This window comes from Podarcis muralis, chromosome 9 (genome assembly GCF_964188315.1).
Source record: "Podarcis muralis chromosome 9, rPodMur119.hap1.1, whole genome shotgun sequence".
In the NCBI taxonomy this organism is placed as follows: Eukaryota; Metazoa; Chordata; class Lepidosauria; order Squamata; family Lacertidae; genus Podarcis; species Podarcis muralis.
The window spans coordinates 76,119,526-76,142,600 of NC_135663.1; the positions used below are offsets into that span (position 1 = coordinate 76,119,526).

Below are 23,075 nucleotides of genomic sequence, written 5' to 3' on the forward strand. Positions count from 1 at the left end.
TTTCAAATAGGTTGAGCTTTCTTACTGTCAGCCAAATTCCCAAATACTTAACTTTTTTGCCTATTTTTAAACCAGACATCCTTTCTAAAAAATTTTTTGACTGCTCATCCATGTATTTAACCAACGTTTTGTTTTAATCTGAGTTTATTTTGAAACCCACCACTTCTCCAAACCTTTTAATTTCTTCTAATGCTTTGGGAACTTTCTCCAAAGGTTGTTCCAGCCCCCACAACACATCAGTCAATGCCCTTAATTTATAGACTCTGTGTCCCACCTCAATACCTTTAATTTCCCCATTTCTCCTTATATTCTGAAGCAGTATTTCTAATGTTATAATAAACAACAGTGGAGATACGGGACAGCCTTGTCTCGTTGCTTTTTCTATTTGGCATTTGTCTGAAAGAATATTGTTTACTAATATATTTGCAGATTGATCGGTATAGATTGCTTTAATTCCTGCTAGGAAAGAATTACCTATTTCCATTTTCTCTAAAACCTTAATCATAAATGACCATGAAATATTGTCAAAAGCTTTCTCCACATCTAGGAAGATTAATGTAGCCTGTTTTTCATTTTTTTTACTTCCAGGTACTCTATTAAATTGATTATGTTTCTTATATTGTCTTTCATTTGTTGGCCTGGTAAAAATCCACACTGGTCTCTGTGGACTGACTCAGTCAGTGTCTTTTTCCATCTATCAGCCAAGATTGTAGCAAATAGTTTGTAGTCACAATTCAGTAATGAAATAGGTCTATAAATTTTTTGTCTTTGTTAAGTCACTGTCTTGTTTGGGAATCAGTTCTGTTCATGGTGTCCTTAAGTGGTTCAATAAGTGCATCCTAAAACTTTTTATAATAAATTGCAGTAAGTCCATCTGGCCCCAATGCTTTTCCCATCTTCATTCGGTTTATTGCCATTTGCAATTCCAATATCTATACGGGTGCATTCAAAATTTGCCGAATTTTCTTAGATACTCAGGATATATTACAATTATCTTAATAAGAGTCCATTTTCTTAAAGTCCTCCTTCTCACAAAGATACAATGAAGTATAAATAAATTCAAATGCTTTTCTTATCTCTTTTGGGCTAGTCAAATGCTTATCCTCATCTACAATATTATTCATGGTCCTATTCTTCCTTTCTTTTTTGAGTTGCCATGCTAACAGTTAACCCGGTTTATTAGCAAATGTAAAAAAAATTCTGTTTCATTAATTCACCGTATTTTTCGCTCCATAAGACGCACCTTTTTCCTCCTAAAAAGTAAGGGGAAATGTCTGTGCGTCTTATGGATCGAATGTGTGGTCGATCGCTGGCTCCCTTTCCGGCCCCGCCCCCTTGCCCAGGCCTCCATCGTTGAATGTTCTGCAGACGGAGGCTGTTTGTTTCCCCAGTGACATGTGACTGGCTGATTAGATTATCTGTCTGGAAACTGTAGAAATGGCTCCCTTTCCTAAAGAAGCTGCAGAACTGTGAGCTGATCCCCAAAAAATGGGGCTTTTCCCCTTTCCTCCTCTAAAAACTAGGTGCATCTTATGGTCAGGTGCATCTTATGGAGCGAAAAATACGGCACTTTTCATCTCAATCTCTTGATTAGCTGACATTGAAAATTGTGCTTGCAATAGCTAAAGAGCTCTTAATGCCACCAACAACGATAAAAGTTGGGCTGAATCTTTGTACTAGCCAAACTGCAGGGATTACTTTTGGATCAGTTGTGATGGGTATGAACTTAGTTGATTCTTCAGGTTAGTCAGCATCTAGTCGCTTAGACCTGGCCTACATATGTGACAAAATGAGCTGGTAAAATCCTGAAGTGAAGTGTACTATTCCAGATGTCAGGAGCTTATCAAATTTTCGAATGCTCTCCAAGTAGCAAAAGGCCTCCCTGCAAATAGAAACTGGCATAACAGGGAGTGAGTTGAGCCACAGCTTATCTCCATGATATTTTAATTCTTTATTCCAGTGTATGTGTGTGCACCTTGGGCCAGTCACTATCTCTTAGCATAACCTATAAATGGGATAAATAAATAAATAAATAAATAAATAATAAATAATGCCTATCTATATATTTCAGAAATACAACACTCATCTCTATGGTCTGAGTGGTACAGTCCACTCTAGCACTTCATTTTCTGCTGTAAATAGGGAGTTTCTCTAGAAAGACCTCCTCCCAAATTTCGACAAAGTCTGACTGATAAAGGCTGGGTAACACGTCCCATAAAATGCTTAGCTTTGACCTCTAAACATTTTAGCAAAATTTATTTCCCTATGTCTCCAAGTGTAAAACTGCATATGTAAACAGAGACTCTTGTATTTCATCAATAACCACCAATGATATTTGATCAGCATATTTTGTTTGAATGGTTTTTAAATTTACAAAAATCTTGAGTTTGTTCTCTATAATTTGGAAGTGTTCTTGCTTTTTTCAGATCTTATAAAAAAACTAGCACAGCAGTCGTTTGGCAAAAACCCTGGTGATTATCAAAAGGTAACTCTTTCATGTGTATTTATTATGGTTTGCATATGACTGTTTGTCTGTTATTTGTGGAGCTGATTTTTTTAACAAAAACAACAGAGCACAGTATGTTAACTTTGCCACATCTGCTTCTTGTTTATCTTTTAAATAGCAAGTTTCCAGATGCAAGTGTGTCAAAACTGCATGATAAGGTTTCATTTTGCTTAGCTTCCGCATCAAATATTTTCCAAGAAGATTTTGGGGGATATTTTTGATCAGTGTAAATAGAAACTCTTGCTTCCTTTGCAAAGGGTTTTCTGTGACATTTCATCTAAACGGCTGATTAAGATACGGATGAGTAAAGATTTTTAGGCAAACTGAAATATATGAACACATTAGTATTTCCCTTCGTGGCGTAGATTTTATTTATGTAGCCCATGTCTTCCAGTTCTGGAGATCGGATATTAAGCATCTGATATTGGTCCATATCCTGTTCCCCATTGCATTATCAACTCCAGAAGACACACACTACACACTGCACTCCCCATTTTAAAATAACTACTCCTTTTCAGGGACCATCTTCCAAGTAGGGGGGAGGGGTGTGTGCCATAGGCACGGGCAAAGATAGGATGAACTTCACTGAATGGCTTTCAAACTGTATTTCTTGATATTATACATTCAGGAAGGGTAGACGACTGTCTTTGAAAGACAGCTTGCCCACTACTTCCAATCTTTCCCTGTGATTACTGGCTACTGGGTGTGTTCCCAAATTAATGCTCAGTTCATGAAGGGCGACACTGAGGTTCAAAGCTGGCTGTGCCCTCGAAAACCTGTTCCTGCATCCTTTGCAATATGCAAGGTTGGAGTGGAAGACTGCAGAAAGTGTTCCCTAAAGGCGGAAATTTGAAAACCCACTGGCATAAATTTATTTAAAAGATTACCACATTTTTCGCTCCATAGGGCGCACTGGACTATTGGGCGCACCTAGTTTTTGAGGGGGGGGGGGATAAAGGGAAAAAAAAATTCCCCAGCCCCAGAGAGCAAAGAAGCCAAGACAGCAAGCGGGAGAGGCTGCGCGTGGCTTTGGCAGAAGCCAAGACAGCGAGCGGGATGGATCCCGCTTCCTGTCTTGGCTTCGTTTTTAGCCAGGTCCGGAAGCCACGGCAAGGTTGCGTACAGCCTTGCCGCCGCTCCTGGAGCTTGCAGGGCTGGGGGCGTGCTCCGAAGGCTTGCGGATATCTGCCTGAAGCCCGGGGAGCGCAGCGCGAGTTGGCGTTGCGTTCCCCGGGCTTCAGGCTGCAGGCTGCTATCCGCAAGCCTTCGGAGTGCGGGGGGAACTCCTGCTGCGCTCCGAAGGCTTGCGGATAGCTGCTTGAAGCCTGGAGAGCAAGAGGGGTCAGTGCGCACCGACCCCTCTCGCTCTCCGGGCTTCAGCGAAAGCAACGTGAAGCCTCCGGAGCATGGAGGGAGTGCTCCCTCTGCGTTTCGGAGGCTTCCCATTGCTATCGCTGAAGCCAAGGAGCCTGCATTCGCTCCATAGGACGCACACACATTTCCCCTTTATTTTTGGAGGGGGAAAAGTGTGTCCTATAGAGCGAAAAATACGGTAGTTGATTCTTACTTGGTGATTGGAATAAGTGCTGTGGGTTTATGCACCTCCTTCAGTTCCCGGTTTGTAGGCAGTCTTTAGCTAGCAAGCCATTGTTTGTTCAATTTTGCCTTCCCAGCAAACTATGGTTATCACACATGGCGGTAGGGAGGGGAGGTGCACACAGAGGTGCTTCTGATTGCCAAACCATGGTTTCTGATTGGTACAGTGACTTCTGAACTGAACCAGTCCTTTTACCTTTTCAAAGAGCATTTAAGTGCTTGTTTCGGGTGAAAAACTACCTGTAATTTTGGAAGCCCACAGCTGTAGATGTATTCACCCATTCTGACTAATCAGAAGATAGTAATTATGACTGCAGAAAGGCATGGTCATGAGCAGTGGCTGCAGCTTTCAAACCTTTGAGGGCTTTTTTTTGTTATTTTGGAAAGAAGGCAACTCGAATTGCGTCATGCAAAACAAAGAGAGAAAATCACTTGATAAACTTAATAATGCTGGTTGTATCAATCACAGCATCATTCAGGTGTTTTTAACCATCAGTGCTGGAGTCAGTAAATCACGGGCTCCTTTTGAAAAGTTTTGTAGGTAGGAAATAGTAATAGTTGTGATTCCTTCAGGTTGCCGGAGCTTCTTAAAAAACAAAAATGCAAAAAAAAAGGTGAACTTTCAATTGACTTGCCAGGACAAAGCACCACCTTTTGGAAATCCCCACTGGACGTCAATTCCACCTTTGAAATCCCGGTAATGTCCGGATGTATGGCAGACCTAGATTTCTTCTTCTTTTGACAGTCTATCTCCTGATGAACTCTTGGCTCAAATTGCGTTGGGGTTTGTACAACTGGCCAGTAGCAAGCAGTGCAGTGGGACAGAGAGGCTTACCTGACCTCCAGGCAAATCAGTTGCTGCTGCTTACCATGCTAGGTGGTGGGCAGGCTGACGCAGTATCAACATGCCATCAGATTGGCCCTGCTGCTGTGTCTGCACCACGCTCACCACTGGCTTGCCGCTGCCTCTCCCAGTAAGCAGCAGTGGCTTACCTGCTTGAAAGTTGTTGTAAACAAAAATTTGCCCTTTTCCCTTATGGGGTATCCAAGAGCCCATATAGAGTCCTTACATAGGTTCCCAATTGGTAGGAGAAGATAACAGAGGCCAACCAGAGAATATTGAGAAGCAAAGCAGCCTGTAGGCTTGATCTTTATTGATCTGTTGCAACAGGGTGCTCCCCTCACCCGCAGGAGAGAGGAGGGACCCAGAAAAATGGCATGCAAGGCCTTATAAAGACTTTTGAAATTCCCATCCTGTAGATCAAGACCACCCCCAGAAACATCATACATACATCACAGAAGGGGTGTAACCTAAGACCACCCCTCAGATACATCACACCTACATCACAGAAAAGGTGGTCTAAAACAGAAATTTGAATGTTGTTTTTCTCCTGTTGTTGTTTATCTCCTGTCTGGCAGGTTACTTGATTGGATTGCCTGGGGAGCCTGGCCATTCTTTTGCAGTGATAAATACTTAGTTCCTGGGCCAGGTCACAGGCTCACACCCTAATCATATCTTAAATGTGTCCTTAAGACAGGATTTGTGAGGAAAGAGGCAATGGGGAGGTTTCCCATTTTGACCTTGTAGAGAAAACATTTACTCAGTTTAGGAATCAAAATGGTTCCAGGTTGGTCTTCCTGTGCTGATCTATGTACGCGCTTGGTTGGTACACTTATGAACATTTAACATATATCTAAGACCTCAAAATTCCTATCACAAAGTCAGGTAAGAATCTCTGTCCCATTACAGTGTATGCTGCTGCAAATAGCTATAATATACTTGTCTCCTGTCTGGTTGTGCTTTGTGGAAAAGAAACCATTATTGGAAGTTTCCCAATATCCAGGCTTGATACAGACTTCAGAAATTTGTAAAAGCCTGCATTAAATGATAAGTGAGCTTGTGAAGTCACTGAATTCTCCCTAGCTTGGATAAACAAATAGAGGAGGAAAGTTTGTCTCTTTGCTCCATTTTTTCCTTTTTTCCTGATGCACTGGGTTTCAGTGCTGTGCGGTTTAAAACTCAAGGAATCACAGAAGAGCAACACCTCTCCTAGTGTCCAGGCTTCGTGCCCTGGTGCACTATTCCAGAGACAGAAGGGGACAAATCACCCTTTGTGCCTTCATCACTACCACCACGACTGGGAAGGGAAGGGGGAGATTTTCCCAAGCCAGACAATAGGGTCAAACACAAAAGATGCCCTTGATAAAGAGTGACTTTCTCAGAACATCAAGACCTGTGCACATGTGCTGTTGTGTGTGTGTGTAGCATGCTGCTTGCACAACTGAACATCACCCTCACTTCAAATTCTGACTCTTCCTTCTACTTAACACCTCTCCTCGTGCAAGGTGATTCCTTCCCTGGTTTGAGGCAAACAGCAGTTTGCTGCTCCATTTGCCCAGCTGCTTCGATTAAATACCACAGGGAATTCAATTCCCTAGATAAGGTTGTGCAGTTTTAAAGGTGGTAAACAACACGTCTTACGTAACCGTGTTTATTCAGAAGCAAGTCCTGTTGAATTCAATGGGACTTACTCCCAGATAAATGGGGTTAGGATTGCAGACTTAAGTGTAACGTTCTTCAGGGTGTAAAAATAAATAAATTCCACCACTTTTGTGATGGAAAACAGTAGTCCAAACAGTAATAAAAATGTTTTGTAGCTCAGGGCGGCTAACAACAATAAAATAGTACAACATTCTAAAATCATTTCACTATAAAATTAATTCAACTCAAATTGATGGCAACCATTAGGCTAAAGTTCTGTGAAGATTGCCAAAGGAGGGGGTCAGGCTGTGCCTTGGCCAAAGGCCTGGTGGAACAGCTCTGTCTTGCAGGCCCTGCGGAAAGATGTCAAGTCCTGCAGGGCCCTAGTCTCTTGGGACAGAGCGTTCCACCAGATTGGAGCCACAGCCGAAAAAGCCCTGGCTCTAGTTGAGGCCAGCCTAACCTCTCTGTGGCCTGGGACCTTCAGGATGTTTTTGTTTGAAGACCGTAAGTTCCTCTGTGGGACATACCAGGAGAGGCGGTCCCGTAGGTACGAGGGTCCTAGGCCGTATAGAGCTTTAAAGGTTAAAACCAGCACCTTAAACCTGATCCTGTACCTCACAGGGAGCCAGTGCAGCTGGTATAGCACCGGGTAAATTGAATACAAATAAGTAAAAACCATGAAAATCCTAAACCATTTGATTTTGCAAAATTGGCAAGATGCCTCTGGAACTACACTGCATCATGGTTTTGTGTGTGAATACCTGATGTGCTAAACTGCTTACTGACCTTGTGCATTGTTTTTTTTTTTTACTTTGATGGGCAACATAAACATTGTCTTTGGGTGCTTAATTTATTGCTCACCTGCATTCTTTTTATGCATGCTGCCTCTGCATCATATATACTTTCCATCTGCCTTGACTTCCACAGCCAGAAAATGTTGTCCTCACCCTTCAGGTAAAAACTCTTATTGTTTCCAATGCACACTTTGTTTGGAAAAATATATATTCTCAACTAGGGTTGCCATATTTCAAAAAGTAAAATTCCTGACACCTGCAGGTGTTGAGCTTTTTCTAGGAGACCACACCAAAATTTTTTGCGGGGGGAACAAACCCAAATTGTTGAGCTTTTGGGGGGAAACCTACCCCCCCATAGTGATTTTAAGCTTTTGGAACTGTTTCTGCTGTTTTTTCCATCGTGATGCCGTACATCCTGGTTTTCCCAGACATTTCACCAATTCGGCAAAATTCCCCCCGACGCCATTTTTAGATCTGAAAATTAGGACATGTCAGGAATTTTCCTGACGTATGGCAAGCCTATCTTAACTAACATGTAACCTCTTCTGGTCATGGGTTCTAACATTTTAGGTGGAGCATTTTCAGAATTGTTAATTTGGTTAGTTGATATATTTTGTTGTGGTTTTCATAAGGAACCTAACATTCCCATTTCCCGCTATCTAACAAAAACCCTTAACTCTCCTTGTTACTGTAATTAGGTCACTGGTATAAATGGCCATGTGTTGCAGTTGTTTGCACTTAGAGCTATTTTCATTGAGGAAATGGGGGGATCTGAAGCAGATTCACTGGGAGTAGAACTGGAGCATGAGTAAATGTAGCTGGTGGGAAACTGGCTTGCAACGAGCCCTGGAGGAAGGTGTCCGACTGCTCTTCTCCCTCTGTGCTTGTAATAAGCGGGCACTCACAAATGTGTAATAGCAGGGGGAGAGAAGCCAAGTAATCTACAAAACAAAAACATTTTCCAAGTTGGTAAATTAAAGCGATTCACAGAATAGTCACGAGGACAAAGCACTGCCCAGCTGGCATCAAAAATCAAGGAAGGGTCTTCAGAACATGCTGGTCTCCTGCTAGATCAACGGTTTGTCTAGACCAGGGGTCAGCAAACTTTTTCAGCAGGGGGCCGGTCCACTGTTCCTCAGACCTTGTGGGGGGCCAGACTATATTTTGAAAAATATATACTGTATGAACGAATTCCTATGCCCCACAAATAACCCAGAGATGCATTTTCAATAAAAGCATACATTCTGCTCATGTAAAAACACGCTGATTCCTGGACTGTCCTTGGCCAGATTGAGAAGGCGATTGGACTGGATCCGGCCCCTGGGCCTTAGTTTGCCTACCCATTGTCTAGACCATAGCTGTCAACGTTTCCCTTCTTTAAAGGGAAATTCCTTTATTCCGAATAGGATTCCTCGCAAGAAAAGGGAAAAGTTGACAGCTATGGTCTAGACCAGCTTCAAGGTTTTCAGCTGTGACCAGCCAGATGCTTCCACAAAGTCTACAAGTAGCATATGAAGGCATTGGCTTTCCCCTGCTGTTTCTTGCCCAGCAATGGAACATCCTGAGTTTTGTTTCGTTCAAGGAAAAATAGGTATATAAAAAGGAGAATTCAGGAAAAAATATTCAGCAAAGTGTGGAAATATAGGCTGTAAAGGAGCCCTTTAAAGTGAGTTCCAAAGTTTCCCTCTTCAAAGGTCAGATTGACGTGCTTCAGAAAGTTGCACATGCAGTAAAACTAGGCTTAGTTAGATTGGTGAAAAGTCCTAAATTATTGGTATAGGAACTCAAGAGTGGCTTGTGAGAGCCATGCAGTGTGAGCTTGGAGCAACCAGCTCAGACCTCCTCACATGCTGAGCTTGTCAGGTAGACTGAAGGTTGAAAAAATAGGTCTGATTGCTCATTTCCTCCCAAGGCCAGGGGAAGTGACCTCACTAAACCGGGCAGGACAGCTTACTCTATGGTATGAGCTCCTTCATGCATTATTTAGACGTAAGATGTTGGTTATAAGAGGCTGGTTATCCCACAAATTGTATAGTGCTGTCATAGCTGACAGCAAACAATGTCTAGCCCCTTTCATAAAGCTACTAAGGCAGAGGTCACCATCACGTCTTCCAGTTGCGAATTCCCTAAGCTAATTTCATTGTGTGAAGTTTATTCTCTTCTGACCTTAAGATGAGTTTCTTCTGTGATCCCAAGTTCTTCCCAGGCGTTCTTATTTATGTGTGCAAGAAGTGCACACCAGTGCTTGGCTTCAAGGCATCCAGCTACCTTTCCTCATGGTTGCAGTTCTATTTGTAGGGATATTTCCATTCCTAGTGCTTAAACTGCAGTACTCTTGAGTTCCTATTTCTGTCTCTTACTTGAAATCCCTTTACGCACTGCTGAGCTGTACTAGTGTGGCTCTTGCTACCTCTACAGTTGCTTTCATGCTGTTTTAGATTATTTCTAAAAGTGCTGATCTGGATCCTGTATTTTACATACCACATAAGCAGTGTACCTCTAAAGGCAGGTAAATGCCAAAGAACGAGCCATGTGGGTGGATCCATTTACACCTGAACTGATGTGGGGGGAAACTGCAGAGGCAGCAACACCCATGCTGGCTTAAGTTTATGCTGAAGTACATTATTGCAATTGTGTGGAATGTCAGAAAACAGCCCAGAGTGGTTTCAGTGTGGAGTTCTGCTCTGCAGCGCTTTTCCTTTCTAGAGCTAATTTACTCTTAACATTTTGTTAATTAGCTCCTCAACCACATGCGTGCATGTGGGGTTGCTTCAGAGGGAACAGGCTTGAAGGAGCAAAGGAATGTTCACAAGTATGAAATAAACCAGCCCTATGTCTTGCATTAAGGGACGTGGGTGGCGCTGTGGGTAAAACCTCAGTGCCTAGGACTTGCCGATCGCATGGTCGGCGGTTCGAATCCCCGCGGCGGGGTGAGCTCCCGTCTTTCGGTCCCAGCTCCTGCCCACCTAGCAGTTTGAAAGCACCCCTAAGTGCAAGTAGATAAATAGGTACCGCTTTATAGCGGGAAGGTAAACGGCGTTTCCGTGTGCTGCGCTGGTGCTGGCTCGCCAGAGCAGCTTCGTCACGCTGGCCATGTGACCCGGAAGTGTCTCCGGACAGCGCTGGCCCCCGGCCTCTTAAGTCAGATGGGCACACAACCCTAGAGTCGGACACAACTGGCCCGTACGGGCAGGGGTACCTTTACCTTACCTATGTCTTGCATTGGGACGTGGGTTAAACCACAGAGCCTAGGACTTGCCGATCAGAAGGTCGGTGGTTCGAATCCCCGCGATGGGGTAAGCTCCCATTGCTCGGTCCCTGCTCCTGCCAACCTAGCAGTTCAAAAGCACGTCAAAGTGCAAGTAGATAAATAGGTACCGCTCTGGCGGGAAGGTAAACGGCATTTCTGTGCGCTGCTCTGGCTCGCCAGAAGCGGCTTAGTCATGCTGGCCACATGACCCAGAAGCTGAATGCCAGCTCCCTCGGCCAGTAAAGCAAGATGAGCGCCGCAACCCCAGAGTCGGACACAACTGGACCTAATGGTCAGGGGTCCCTTTACCTTTACCTTTTTATGTCTTGCATTGGTCCTCATAACCTGGGGAGGGTTGCTGACTAGGATCGCCAATGGTCAAGGATGGCGCCGTAGTGTGTCTTGCTACAACTAGCGGAAGCAGATTAAATTAGGCAAAATAAGAGAAGTTGTGTTAAATCTATGATTGAGTAGAATCATATAGTTGAAAGGGACCCATGCATCATCTAGTCCAATCCTCGATGCAGGAATCTCAGCTAAAGCACCCATGACAGATGGACATCCAACCTCTGTTTAAAAACTTGCAAAACTCAGGGGGGTTTTTAGTGCAGAAAGCACATAGTCTTGTATCAGTCAAGAAAACCTTTAGGCATGACTCCCTTTGAGAACTGTTGGTTTAATGTAGGATTTTCCAGACTGTGTCCCTTTTTGCAGCACTACAGTGTGCACTACAAGAACTCCTAACCCAGGCAACTTTTCAAAGTGTATTTCGGGGGGGACGGGACACTTAGTGCAGCGGTGTCCTTCCTGGCCTCCAAATTAGAACTGCCAGCTCGCTTCTTTCTTGGACTAACAAATGTATCGTTTTTATCATTTTCCAGAACAATGGGAAGGATTCTTCTTTGCAACTCCAGGATATCCTAGTTAATAATTTTCTAGTACCCTATGTTCCAGTTTGGACAGTTGCAGCTCAAGAATGGGATTATGCTGCTGCTAGAGATTTCCGGCAGCTCTCCTCTGTAGTGTGGGCTGCATCCGGGAATGTGCATCATTCATCCCTTGGGATGATGTCAGTTCCTTTAGCTGAGGAAAGCCGGATCAATACTGCACAGTGCCTCTCCAATTGGGCAAAAGTTGTACTTCCATCCAGCGTGCTGATTTAGTTAGTCAAGGCACCATTCAGCCCCTTTCATCGCACAATTCTTTTCCTCCGGCATGTAGTCTGAGTTTGGTTTTGAAACGATGTCTGCCATGTGAATCTCAGTTATAATATATCTGCTTTTGCTATTGTTTCTGTCCGCATTGCAGGCAGTTTACTATGAGATCGGTTTTATAGTCTCTGCTGCTCTGGGAGTGCTGTTTGTTCTGTTGCTGCCTCTGGTGGGGCTTTGCTTCTGCATGTGCCGTTGCTGTGAGAACTGTGGTGGGGAAATGCACCAAAGACAGAAGAAAAATGCGGACTGCCAGAGGGGCTGCTTTGCTACAGTACTTTTCGTTGCCGCTTTAATCATCAGGCAAGTATAGCCAGGCTGCTCACAGTGTGAATTTTGCTTTGCCATATAAGCAAGGTGGGTTAAGTCTGGTTTATTATTTATGGAGTTTTTATTGGGCTGGGAATAGTGTGCGCAAGTTTAAGGGAGATAAAAGTCACTAATTAAAAGGGAGCCACTCTGTTTGATGCCCACAGGCTGACTGCATAACTATACTGAAAGATCTGGAGCCAAGCTACAGGATCAGCAAGCCCATCGGATGTGTTTAGTTGTTAGAATGTACCACTTTGTACTAATGATAGTTGAGGATATAGAATATTGTTACAAAAGCCACCCCCCACTCTCTGCCAGATTCCAGGGGATTCCAGGCACTCACCCAGGGTCTGTGTTACTTTGGAGAACTGAGACACGGCAGAGACTGTCATGCTTTAAGAAATATGGTTTATTCACCTATTTACACCTTCGGTCCACACGGAGGGAGTCCAGATCTTACAGCATGGTCATTTCAAAAGGAGTTTGTCTCCCACAACAGTGAAGCCCTGGAGTCCAAGCCATCTTGCAGTCCCAGCGAGCCTTCAGCCAGCCTGCCCAAGATGGATCCCATTCTTTCTTCTTCCCGGAACACCTTACTGAAAAACTCCCTTTTCCTGTCATCTCACACCCAGTTACCCTGGCCCCATCAGTCTCCCCAGGGCAAAGGATTCTTCTCAGATGGCCCATCAATATGATTTGCTCTTCAGGAGTCCAGCCAGACTGGTTTGCATAAGTCAGCCCTGGGATTCCTTGTCTGACACAGCTCTCCAGTTTGTACTTTCATCCATATCCCAATTAATCAAAATCCTACAGTTTATTAATTTCCAGGGTTTAGTGGGGTCCCCCTCAAATCTATCTTTTAATGCATTCCCACTCTGCAATAGCAAAACTAGCATTGCCAAGGAAAAGGTTCTAGGATAGCTCATGTTGTTTATGTAGGATTTGAATGTGAGGAGACGGTAATTCAGTCAGTCCCCCAGGTGAAGCCTACAGTGGTACAATACAGAAGAGAATAACATCATGTGAGACTGCTGACCATACAGCTTCTCTCTATGATTATTGTTCTGGAACTGAGCGCCCAAGGCTTTTGCCATTTTTTTTAATAAGAACTGCCTGTGCTAGCTTTTTCACTGCAAAATCAGTGTATCATACCTGCATCAATTTTAAGTTTGTACGTCATAGCTTTCTTGAACAATAGGCTGCTTCCGTTTTCATTCTGAATGTATCCGTTTTGTTGCTGAGGATGGGCAATGCGAAGCTTGATCCTGCCTTTTCCTTATGAGCTAGAAGCGGTCAGAACCCCTGGCCCCTTCATGACTAGACTGTACTCTCTAACATAACATGTTTCCCAGTGTGGGCAACACAGCCTAACTTAGCAATATATAGTGCTTTATGGTTGATGGAGCTGAATCAGGATTCCAGAATTAAACCCTGGTTTGAACTTTCAGTCACCTTGAGTCATGTGGGCAGAAAGTAGATTGTGGTCCACAGGTGACCCACAGGCCATATTATGTTGGTTCACCTAGCATCCTGTTCAGTGCTGGACTTAAGGTGATGAACCAAACTGTTTACCAGTTTTTGGGTAATGGTCTTAACTCATTTCTGAGCCAGTCCAATAGGAACCAAGGACAGCCTGTCTGTCTCTAACGGAAATGAGCAGCTCTGCTCATTTTGTCTCTTAAACACAATTGATTCCCATTAACCTCTGTGGGCTACCTCTGTCCAGGGCTACAGTCGGGAACATTCCTAAAATGTCCTCTGTTCTTCTCCTTTCGTTCACCAGAGTTTTGGAAACAGATATCAAGGGTTATGCACGTATATTCACACAATCCTCAACATTTTGTCTAATTGTAGCTCTTTGTTTTCATCTAAAAGAAGCAAGTGGTTTCCATTATCTTGTACGGAAGAGAATAAAGGGTACATTTGTGGTTTACAAGGACGCATGGAAAGGGGGTCTTTCCAATTGTAGCCCCATAGTCTGCTGTCTTTGAGTGAGTAAACACACATGTAGGAGCCTTTGGCTTCTGGTGGAAGGGAGCCAGAACCCTTGAACATTAAGCAGGCTTATTGAAAATATTTTGTTCCCCTTCCACAAGGGCAGTTGTTGCCAGAAAAGAGGCTTCTGGGTATGTCTTTTCTTCTCAGTCCTGCCCTTGTGCTGATTGTGGGAATGTTCAGGATGTCAGGAGAGGATATATTATTTATTAATATCCTTCCTAACTTGCACTAGCAAGTTCCTTTCTGTAGCAGAGTTACATTCCCCTTCTTACATGCACAGCAGATAGCTGGTTGCAGGCTCGTGTGAGCCTCTCACTATTGTACAATTCAATCCGTCTCAGATTGAATTGTACGTTCCTGGTAAATTCCCTTGAATCCCTCTTAAAAGAATAAAGACACCACAATCTTATTCAAAGTCCATAAAAGAAGTTTACTCACATCAGTTCACAGTTGGATTCCTGAAGGCAGACTTAGTTAGAAATATGTACATGTGGATCTACCTCATATGGGGGAATAATCCTAGTGCTTCTGCTAGCTGAGAGCTAGCAGGGCAGCCCTAGCTAAAAGCTGGTCAAACAAAGAAAGAGGTCAAAAAAGAGGGAAGTGTGCTGCGTGACTCGGCCTTTTGTAACCTGGACAGGTAAGGTCACGCCCACTTTCTATCACATGCAAAAGGAAGGATGCTCCAGCCAGGAGGAACAGGAAGTTTCGACTGGCTGGACCAAACATGTTTTCTCTAGCATTACAAGGAATATTATACTTGACTTCCTCTCATGGATCACATCCCACACCGATTTGGGGCAGAGGCAGGATTTCTGTCTCTCTCCACACCCCCCACACCCCAGTAATTGGCACTTGGGTCGCCATACCAGAGTATGTGCGCCCACCACCTGTTTGCTGAACATGTACTGTATATGGAAACATTTTATATATTTAATGAAATCTTGTGCTTGTGCATGGGCCAGTTGGCTTCTCAAAGTGCGATGGGAAAGCAAGGTCTAGTCATCTCTTTATTAAGGAATGTTAAGCTAAAGTTTGCTTTTCATATCACCAAACATGAAGGAGAACTCGGTTTAATAGTCTTCATAAATGTGATCAGTGGGGTGACTGGTTTTCCTCATTTTTGTAAAGTGTTTTTCCCACTCTGTTGGAGAGGCTCAAAATGAGAAATTATCAAAGTTTTGCAAACAGAAAACCTTCATGGTGCATTGAGCTATTACCTTTTTGTAGTGTGAGCACAAAGACCGAAACAATCGCCTCCAGAGGACATAGTTGTTACTGTAATTCTAGCCATGTGAATTGGAAATACACTTTTCATCTGACTGTCCATTGTGAAATGTTTTCCTTTTTAGAGCAGCCAAGAATAGATAATAACCCCCAGTACAGACTGTGCAGGCAGCGAAACTGGAAAGCATTGCTTACCCTTGTAGGTGTCCAGTTCTGTGCCCAAGTCTCTGCCTTCTGCCAAATCATCTTGAGATAGTGGAATCCGCAGAGCACAGCCCCACATAAGAGTCTTTGCTGAATCTTACCAAAGTCTATCTATTGTGCCATCATTTCCAGCCGTTAGAAGCCCACAAGTTGGATAGGAGGTTACATGAAACATTGTGAGGCAGGTCTAAGCAGCTGATGCCAGACAAGCCAATTGGACAGCTTTAAAAAAAAAAAAATTCTGGGCCAATCCATGTGCTTTAGTTCATAGCAAGTTGTACCCTGTTAGATTCAAAGTACCGTATTTTTCACTCTATAGGATGCACTTTCCCCCCTCCAAAAATGAAGGGGAAATGTGTGTGCGTCCTATGGAGCGAATGCAGCGCCGACCCCTCTCACTCTCCAGGCTTCAGGAAGCTATCCGCAAGCCTTGGGAGATTGGCGGGAACTCCCGCCGGGCTCCCAAGGCTTGCGGATAGCAGCCTGTTCTGGGGGCTGGGGTCGAGGGAAGCTCGGGCTTCCCCTGCCCCACCCCGCGCTGGGGGGGGAAATATTCCCCCCCTTTATTTCACCCAAAAAAAACCTAGGTGCGCCCAATGGGCCGATGCGCCCTATAGAGCGAAAAATACGGTACATATGAGAAGCTACGAAATCATGTCAAGGCTTTTTCCAGAGGTGACTTCTTCTTGCAACTCTAGATCAGAACGTAAGAGATGTCTTCATCCCCATCCTGCCAGGCTATATCAGAGAGAGGGATAAGCTGTTCATTTCTTGTACCCCTTGACCTATAGACACAATTTCTCCTTTCACCTGAAGATGGGAGGAATCGTCGTGATTAAAAATAAATGGGTTGAGTTGACCTAAGGACACAGGCTTCTCTGCTATTCTGTACCTTGAGGGCTTACAAAGGAATTATTAAGCTGAATTTGTGGACCACTACAAGTCCATATTTTAAGTCCCTATGTCCTTTAAAGAAAAGCTTACTTATTCCGGATAGCAAAACATTTTCCACTAATTTTGTTGCTGTTTATGTATAGCTCTCAAGCTTTCCATTTGAGCGAATGCTTTAGTGTGCCCAGATTGTGACAAAATACATCACGGAAAACAATTTTGCAAAATCTGGTTGAATATATCTGGATATGTGCATGTTGTGCCCGTGTTGTGACAGATCCATTAAGAAGTGGCAGTTCATGTTGACTTAGCACAATGAGAGCTGTTACGAGAATCATGGCAACTTCCCAGTTGTCTTAACATCCTCTTTTAGTTTGCTAGTCTTTAGCCTATGCATTCTTGGGAACTGGAAATACACACATATGTCTGACAAGTTGAAGTTAAAACTATTCTGGTTAAATAATTGGCACAAATGTCCAGTTAACTCTGTCCCAGCTACTTCTCTGACACCACATAATGGTTAACAATGGATTGTGTCTTGGAAGTTTGAACTTGCATTTTTGTGTTCTTCATCAGATATTGTTCTTTTTGTAGATGTTAATAGTTTTACTCTGATTTGAAACTAGAACTATTTGGTGACGGTAAAGTAAAATCTTCGCTTTCCCTCCCCTTCTACACATAGTATTGGTGTTCTTTTTGCTTATGCTGCTAACCAGCACCTCACAAGTCAAGTCAGAGGAGCAAGGAAGCTGGTGAACAGTAATTTCAAAGACCTGCGGATTTTCCTGAATGAGACACCTGGGGTAAAGTGATACTTTCTTCGTTATAGCAATTAAGAAAGAAAGTGGGCACAGCAGTAATGCACATAGCAAAATTGCAGATTTCAGACATTATATCAAACAGTGGCTTGTGCTCACAGTATGAGCACCATGAGTCGGTTTGCAAGTAACACCAAGCCAAACAATTCCTTAGTGTGACTATGCAAATGTATGGGCTCCCAGAAATGAACGTGTCTGGTTTTTCTCCCCCTCCTGGTTCGGCTGCTAGTGCTACTTTGTGAGCCAAGTCATGGTTTGGCTTAGTGTTCTGTCTGAACCTGGGTTCACAGTTTGTCTCGCACCAGGCAAGCTGTAAGCTCCCTATCCAAAAACAAACCTTATTTTTGTTCCTTATCCAAGAACAAACCTTATTTTTGACAGAGGGCCTTCTTGGTAGTGGCGCCCACCCTGTGGAACAACCTCCCTTCAGATGTGAAGGAAATAAGCAGCTATCCTATCTTTAAAAGACATCTGAAGGCAGCCCTGTTCAGGGAAGTTTTTAATATTTAATGCTGTACTGTTTTTAACACTTGATTGGGAGCCACCCAGAGTGGCTGGGGAAACTCAGCCAGATGGGCAGGGTATAAATAAATTATTATTATTATTATTATTATTATTATTATTATTATTATTATTTACAACTCACAAAAGGGCCTGGGGGGAATGTGTGGGTTGACTCCACCCTCCTGATGCTGCTGCACACACACTGACAGCACCCCCAAGCCAACACGTGATTGGCTGAGTCAGAAATGTGTACCACTTCATTCCAACATGAGGATGGGAGCCTGACCATTCCTTCACAGAATGAAGGTCACCCTCCTTCAGACAGAGCTTGGGACCATTTCTGGTGTCCACAGCATCATCAAAGGTGTTGAGTTCACCCTTCACATTCCAGAGGAATCTTTGCCAGCAAACACCAGATGCAGAAAAAAGTTCAAGCTTTTATTTACCTTTCTAAAAGATTGTATATGCCCATGGCAACTGGAAAACCAATACAGCTTGTTTTGGTGTGGTGTACATATGTTGGACATAGCTGTCAACCGTCCCTTATTTGGCGGGAAAGCCCCTTATCCCAGCGCTCTGTCCCACTGCTGTCCCTTATTGATGATGTCCCTTAAATTTCCCGGGTTTCAAAGGAAGCAGCTCCTCTCCCTCCCTCCTTGCCGGCCAACTGTGTTGCTTGGCTGCGTTGCTCACCCAATAAGGAGTCTAAGAACGACTGGGGGGTGGAGCTTGCATGCCTTGTGCCGATCAAATCGGCCGCGTTGCCTGGGGACTCACCTTTGCTCAGCGCTTCCCAGCGGAGAGGTGACGGTGGTTTTCCTTGCTGCATCCCCTTTGCTGGGTTGCTGCGCTGTGGAAACCACCGCTTGAGGCTTTGTTTGGCTGCTGGCTGGGCTTTCTGCCTTTGGCTCGGAAGGGCTCAGAAGTTGAGCATACCTGTGCTCCAAAAATCCCTTATTTTGGCTGCTGGTCCCTTATTTTCAAATCTGTAAGTTGACAGCTATGATGTTTGATAGAACTATATAGTTACTTACTATATAAGTAAGCTTACTGCATAAAGCAGTTATTCTTGGATGTGTTTTAGGTTGCAGAATGCGTTTCCAAGATCAGACTGGTTGTTGTGGAGGACAACCTTTTTATAGAAGCCAAACCTATAGTTGTTCTTGATTTCTTGCCGCCTCTTCAGGTGTTCAGAAAGCCACTCAACAGAATAATCAAGGCTGTCTAATTAGTACATACATTAGAGAACACCTTGTCCCAAAATGGAATAAACTGTAGAAAGGAGCTTGCTGCTGATATGTATTGGGGTGTTCTTCTATATGTATAAAAAGTAACATTTAAACTATTAATTATTTTATCTTGCAGCAAATTGACTATTTGGTGAGTCAGTATGACACTACCAAGAAGAAAGCACTTTCTGACCTTAATAGTAAGTATAATCAACAACATTTCATTGGAATACATAAAACTTTCCTTAGGGAAACCACTGTTCTCTCAATCTCAGCTCCCCTGCATGAAATTTGGAAACATTACAGCTGAAATACATCATATAAATTCTAAATACAAGTTATAATAACCAAGAAAATACTGAAGTATTAAAATAGCAGGTTTATGTGTTAACAGAACGAACCTAGGTTATTACCAAGATCTGAAACAAACTTGTGGTTGTAAGTGGATTATGTTAAACACCAAGAAAAATTATTTGGGTAATATCCAGCGAAGTTACCTGGAGTAAACCCATTGAAAACACATTGGACGTAAAGTTACTCGAGTCCATCAATTCCTGTCAGTCTATTCCACCTGCGACTAACATTGAATATAATGAAGCAACATTAGCATTGCTTTGCTCCAGTCGTGCTCAGTTTCAGCTAGAAAAGTAAATTCTTATCTGCTTTTTAAAGAAGGGATTCTGTGTGTGTTCCTTAGGGAATTCTCTAGCACAGCATGAAAGTCATACCTGAGCTCTTGGAATGGAGCGTATGCATGGATATTTTTCATGTGAGATAACAAGCAGGAGAGAACCACTAGCTACTGTAATTTTTATCATTTATTAGAATTTAGAATGCAAAACCTTGCCATTTTATATGAGCATATTCAAGGTGACTTGCAAGCATTAAAAAAAAAACCACCTATTAAAATAAACAACAATAAAACCGTTGGGATAAAAGCAGCAAAAACTGCTAAAAACTAGTAAAGAGAGTTTTTAAACCATTAAAAGCACAGGGAAATCGGGTTAACTTTGACTGATGCCAGGTAAACATCTTTAGGGAGGGAGTTTGGGTTATATACCATGGCCAAGAGTCTCATAGTTTGCATCCACATTGCAGGATAAAACAGTGGTTCCCCAAATAAAGGCATTCTTCCCTAAAGTGGAGCATGCAGTTGCCGGAGGAGAAATGAGATCTCCCCCAAATTTCAAGGTGGCAAAGACTTCAGGACAGGGAGGAGGCATCTGTCTTTATTCCTTTTGATCTTCATGATCAAACCTAAAAAATAGGGTGACCATGAGCAACTGAACTGCCATGCTTCAATAAACATGAGGTCTGTTCGTACAGTTTCTCTTTAGAGCAAAGGCTCTTTTGGACATAACACTAAAAGGAAAATTTGCCTTTGCAACCTACTGTTGCTTGAAAGTCCTAATGATGGGAGTACTGGCAGTTGGCGTATTCTAGGTGGGTCATTTTAGCTTAGGAAGTCTCTTCAGAAAGAGGAGGAAGAAATGCTTTTCAATGATTTCTATCTCAAAAAGCATGAGGACGATACTTCTGTTGTTTAGTCGTTCAGTCGTGTCCAACTCTTCGTGACCCCATGGACCAGAGCACACTAGGCACTCCTGTCTTCCACTGCCTCCCGCAGTTTGGTCAAACTCATGCTGGTAGCTTCGAGAACACTGTCCAGCCATCTCATCCTCTGTCGCCCCCTTCTCCTTGTGCCCTCCATCTTTCCCAACATCAGGGTCTTTTCCAGGGAGTCTTCTCTTCTCATGAGGTGGCCAAAGTATTGGAGCCTCAGCTTCATGATCTGTCCTTCCAGTGAGCACTCAGGGCTGATTTCCTTCAAAATGGATAGGTTTGATCTTCTTGCAGTCCATGTGACTCTCAAGAGTCTCCTCCAACACCATAATTCAAAAGCATCCATTCTTTGGCGATCAGCCTTCTTTATGGTCCAGCTCTCACTTAGACGATACTAAGGCAACCAATACTTCAGCTGCAAATTGTGTCATGGTTACAAATAGCACTGCAACTTTTAAATCCAGTGCAATCAAATGACAGCGCTCTTCCTGCTTCCAGTTTTTATTCTTGAATTTTTATGGGTGGGGGGGAATATAAAAGACACCAGCTCTATGCAGTGTAAAATGTGTTAGTCCAGTCCACTAGCATTTAATCATCGCATGCCATGTTGGTGATGCCTGTGGCGATCACACAGGGTCCCCAGACATTTCACCATCTATTGATCCCTGTGCCACCACTTTATTTCTCACTGCCACTACCCAGGCCCTACCTGGTACAATACTGAGTCCAGTCAGGGTTAAATTGGAACATAAACTTTTGTTTATTTATTGCAGTTTAACAAGCCTGTGGTTTCATAAACAGTATCAGTCAATTACATTCATGAGGTGCCTATCCAGACCTATAACTTCCGCTACCTCCTCTCACTCACTAAACCACCTCTCAGATATTTACTTGTCTTCCTAGCCCCTAACTGTTCCTGACTCAACTTATTTCACTACACTAACTCAACCTACCCACAAACTCTATCCCAGTTCACTTCCACTCCAACCAATCTCCCAACTAACTCTTCCACAAACTCCCCCCAGAGCTGGTTTTATAGTCCCTCTGACTCCACCCCCCTGGGTCCTGATTGGGTAACCTGTTTAACTATTTCACCTCCAGGACTCTCATGTTAACGTCACTGCCCAACTGTATCAAGCAGCCATTTAGATCGGATTATTTCTTCATGTGTCCCTTTCTAACAGATGTTGGGCCATTGCTTGGCAGAAGAGTCCAAGAGCAGCTGGCAAAGGAGGTGCGCCCGGCGCTCGATGGAGCCCTAACCATGGCAGGAGGTAAAGAGACCACTGTCATTGCCAGTCCACTTGTCCACTTCATAAGTTCTGATGGGAGCTTCTGCAATACGGTCGGGATCAACTCATTTCACACTCCCGGGCTCCCAAGTTGGTTGAATGGCAGCTCCCATGCAGCTTGTACTACACGCACTTCGAAATATTTCTTTATGTGTTCGTAATGTAGTCCCTTTGGATTAAAAATCCACAAGGTGGTCATTTATTTATTTTAATAAATTAAACTTTTAGGAGTGTATGGCTGCTTAACCTTGCCTCACCTAACCCTGATTGGGATTCTGGAGGTGTGACTGTCACATCATGGGTTAAACCAGGGGTAGGCAACCTAAGGCCAGGGGGCCAGATGCGGCCCAATCGCCTTCTCAGTCCAGCCCACGGACGGTTCGGGAATCAGCGTGTTTTTACACGAGTAGAATGTGTGCTTTTATTTAAAATGCATCTCTGGGTTATTTGTGGGGCATAGGAATTCGTTCATTTCCCCCCAAAAAATATAGTCCAGCCCACCACATGGTCTGAGGGATGGTAGACCGGCCCACGGCTAAAAAAGGTTGCTGACCCCTGGGTTAAACCCAGTGCTCCCCCCCCCCTAAAAAATGTTTAGGGGTACTCTCATTTTGACTCAAGATAATCACCATTTTATAGTTCAAATCTGGAAAAGTAAATACAGTAAATGGACAAAAGTACAGAGATTCACAAAATGTTTAGGGGTACGCATACCCCTGCGTCCCCCCCCCCCCAGAAAAAAAAGCATTGGGTAAACCGTTCTGAAACCTCTGGGTTTAGGGTGGTATATAAATTCAAATAACAATAACAATAATGGCAGTTTTGGGGTAGGTGGAGGAAAAGTTAGGGCTGGGCGATATCTGGTTTTCAACATTGCCATTTATCACCAGCTAAACATTGCCATATATTGATATATCACAATGTCTGAAATAAGGATGGAGCTATGAAGAGGCATTGGCTGGCTTCACAGTTTTCGCCACATCGTCATATCACAATACAGACTTCAAAATGGTTTTGGACAATACGCTTTCAAGGTGTTTCGAGGCTTATGTTCCCAGACCTGGTTCTTCTGCCAAAAACATAGTTCCAGACATGGTCTGTAGTAGTAGTAGTAGTAGTAGTAATAATAATAATAATAATAATAATAATAATAATAATAATAATAATAATTATTATTATTATTTATACCCCGCCC

The 23,075-nt window shown here is 43.4% G+C and overlaps 1 protein-coding gene across 12 annotated transcripts in view; it reads left to right on the forward strand.

The window, feature by feature from the left end:
- The window catches only part of PROM1 (prominin 1), a 117,786-nt gene that overhangs the window by 51,288 nt on the left and 43,423 nt on the right, over window positions 1-23,075 (forward strand). For 8 of the 12 annotated variants that reach the window (XM_077934444.1, XM_077934442.1, XM_077934437.1 and 5 more), the window contains 6 exons: window positions 2,427-2,485; window positions 7,515-7,541; window positions 11,940-12,145; window positions 17,157-17,277; window positions 19,162-19,225; window positions 21,773-21,862. In XM_077934444.1, the coding sequence (XP_077790570.1) occupies window positions 2,427-2,485; window positions 7,515-7,541; window positions 11,940-12,145; window positions 17,157-17,277; window positions 19,162-19,225; window positions 21,773-21,862 (567 nt within the window). The remainder of the gene's footprint in view (window positions 1-2,426; window positions 2,486-7,514; window positions 7,542-11,939; window positions 12,146-17,156; window positions 17,278-19,161; window positions 19,226-21,772; window positions 21,863-23,075) is intronic. The other 4 variants (XM_077934446.1, XM_077934440.1, XM_077934441.1 and 1 more) reach the window with 2 other exon arrangements.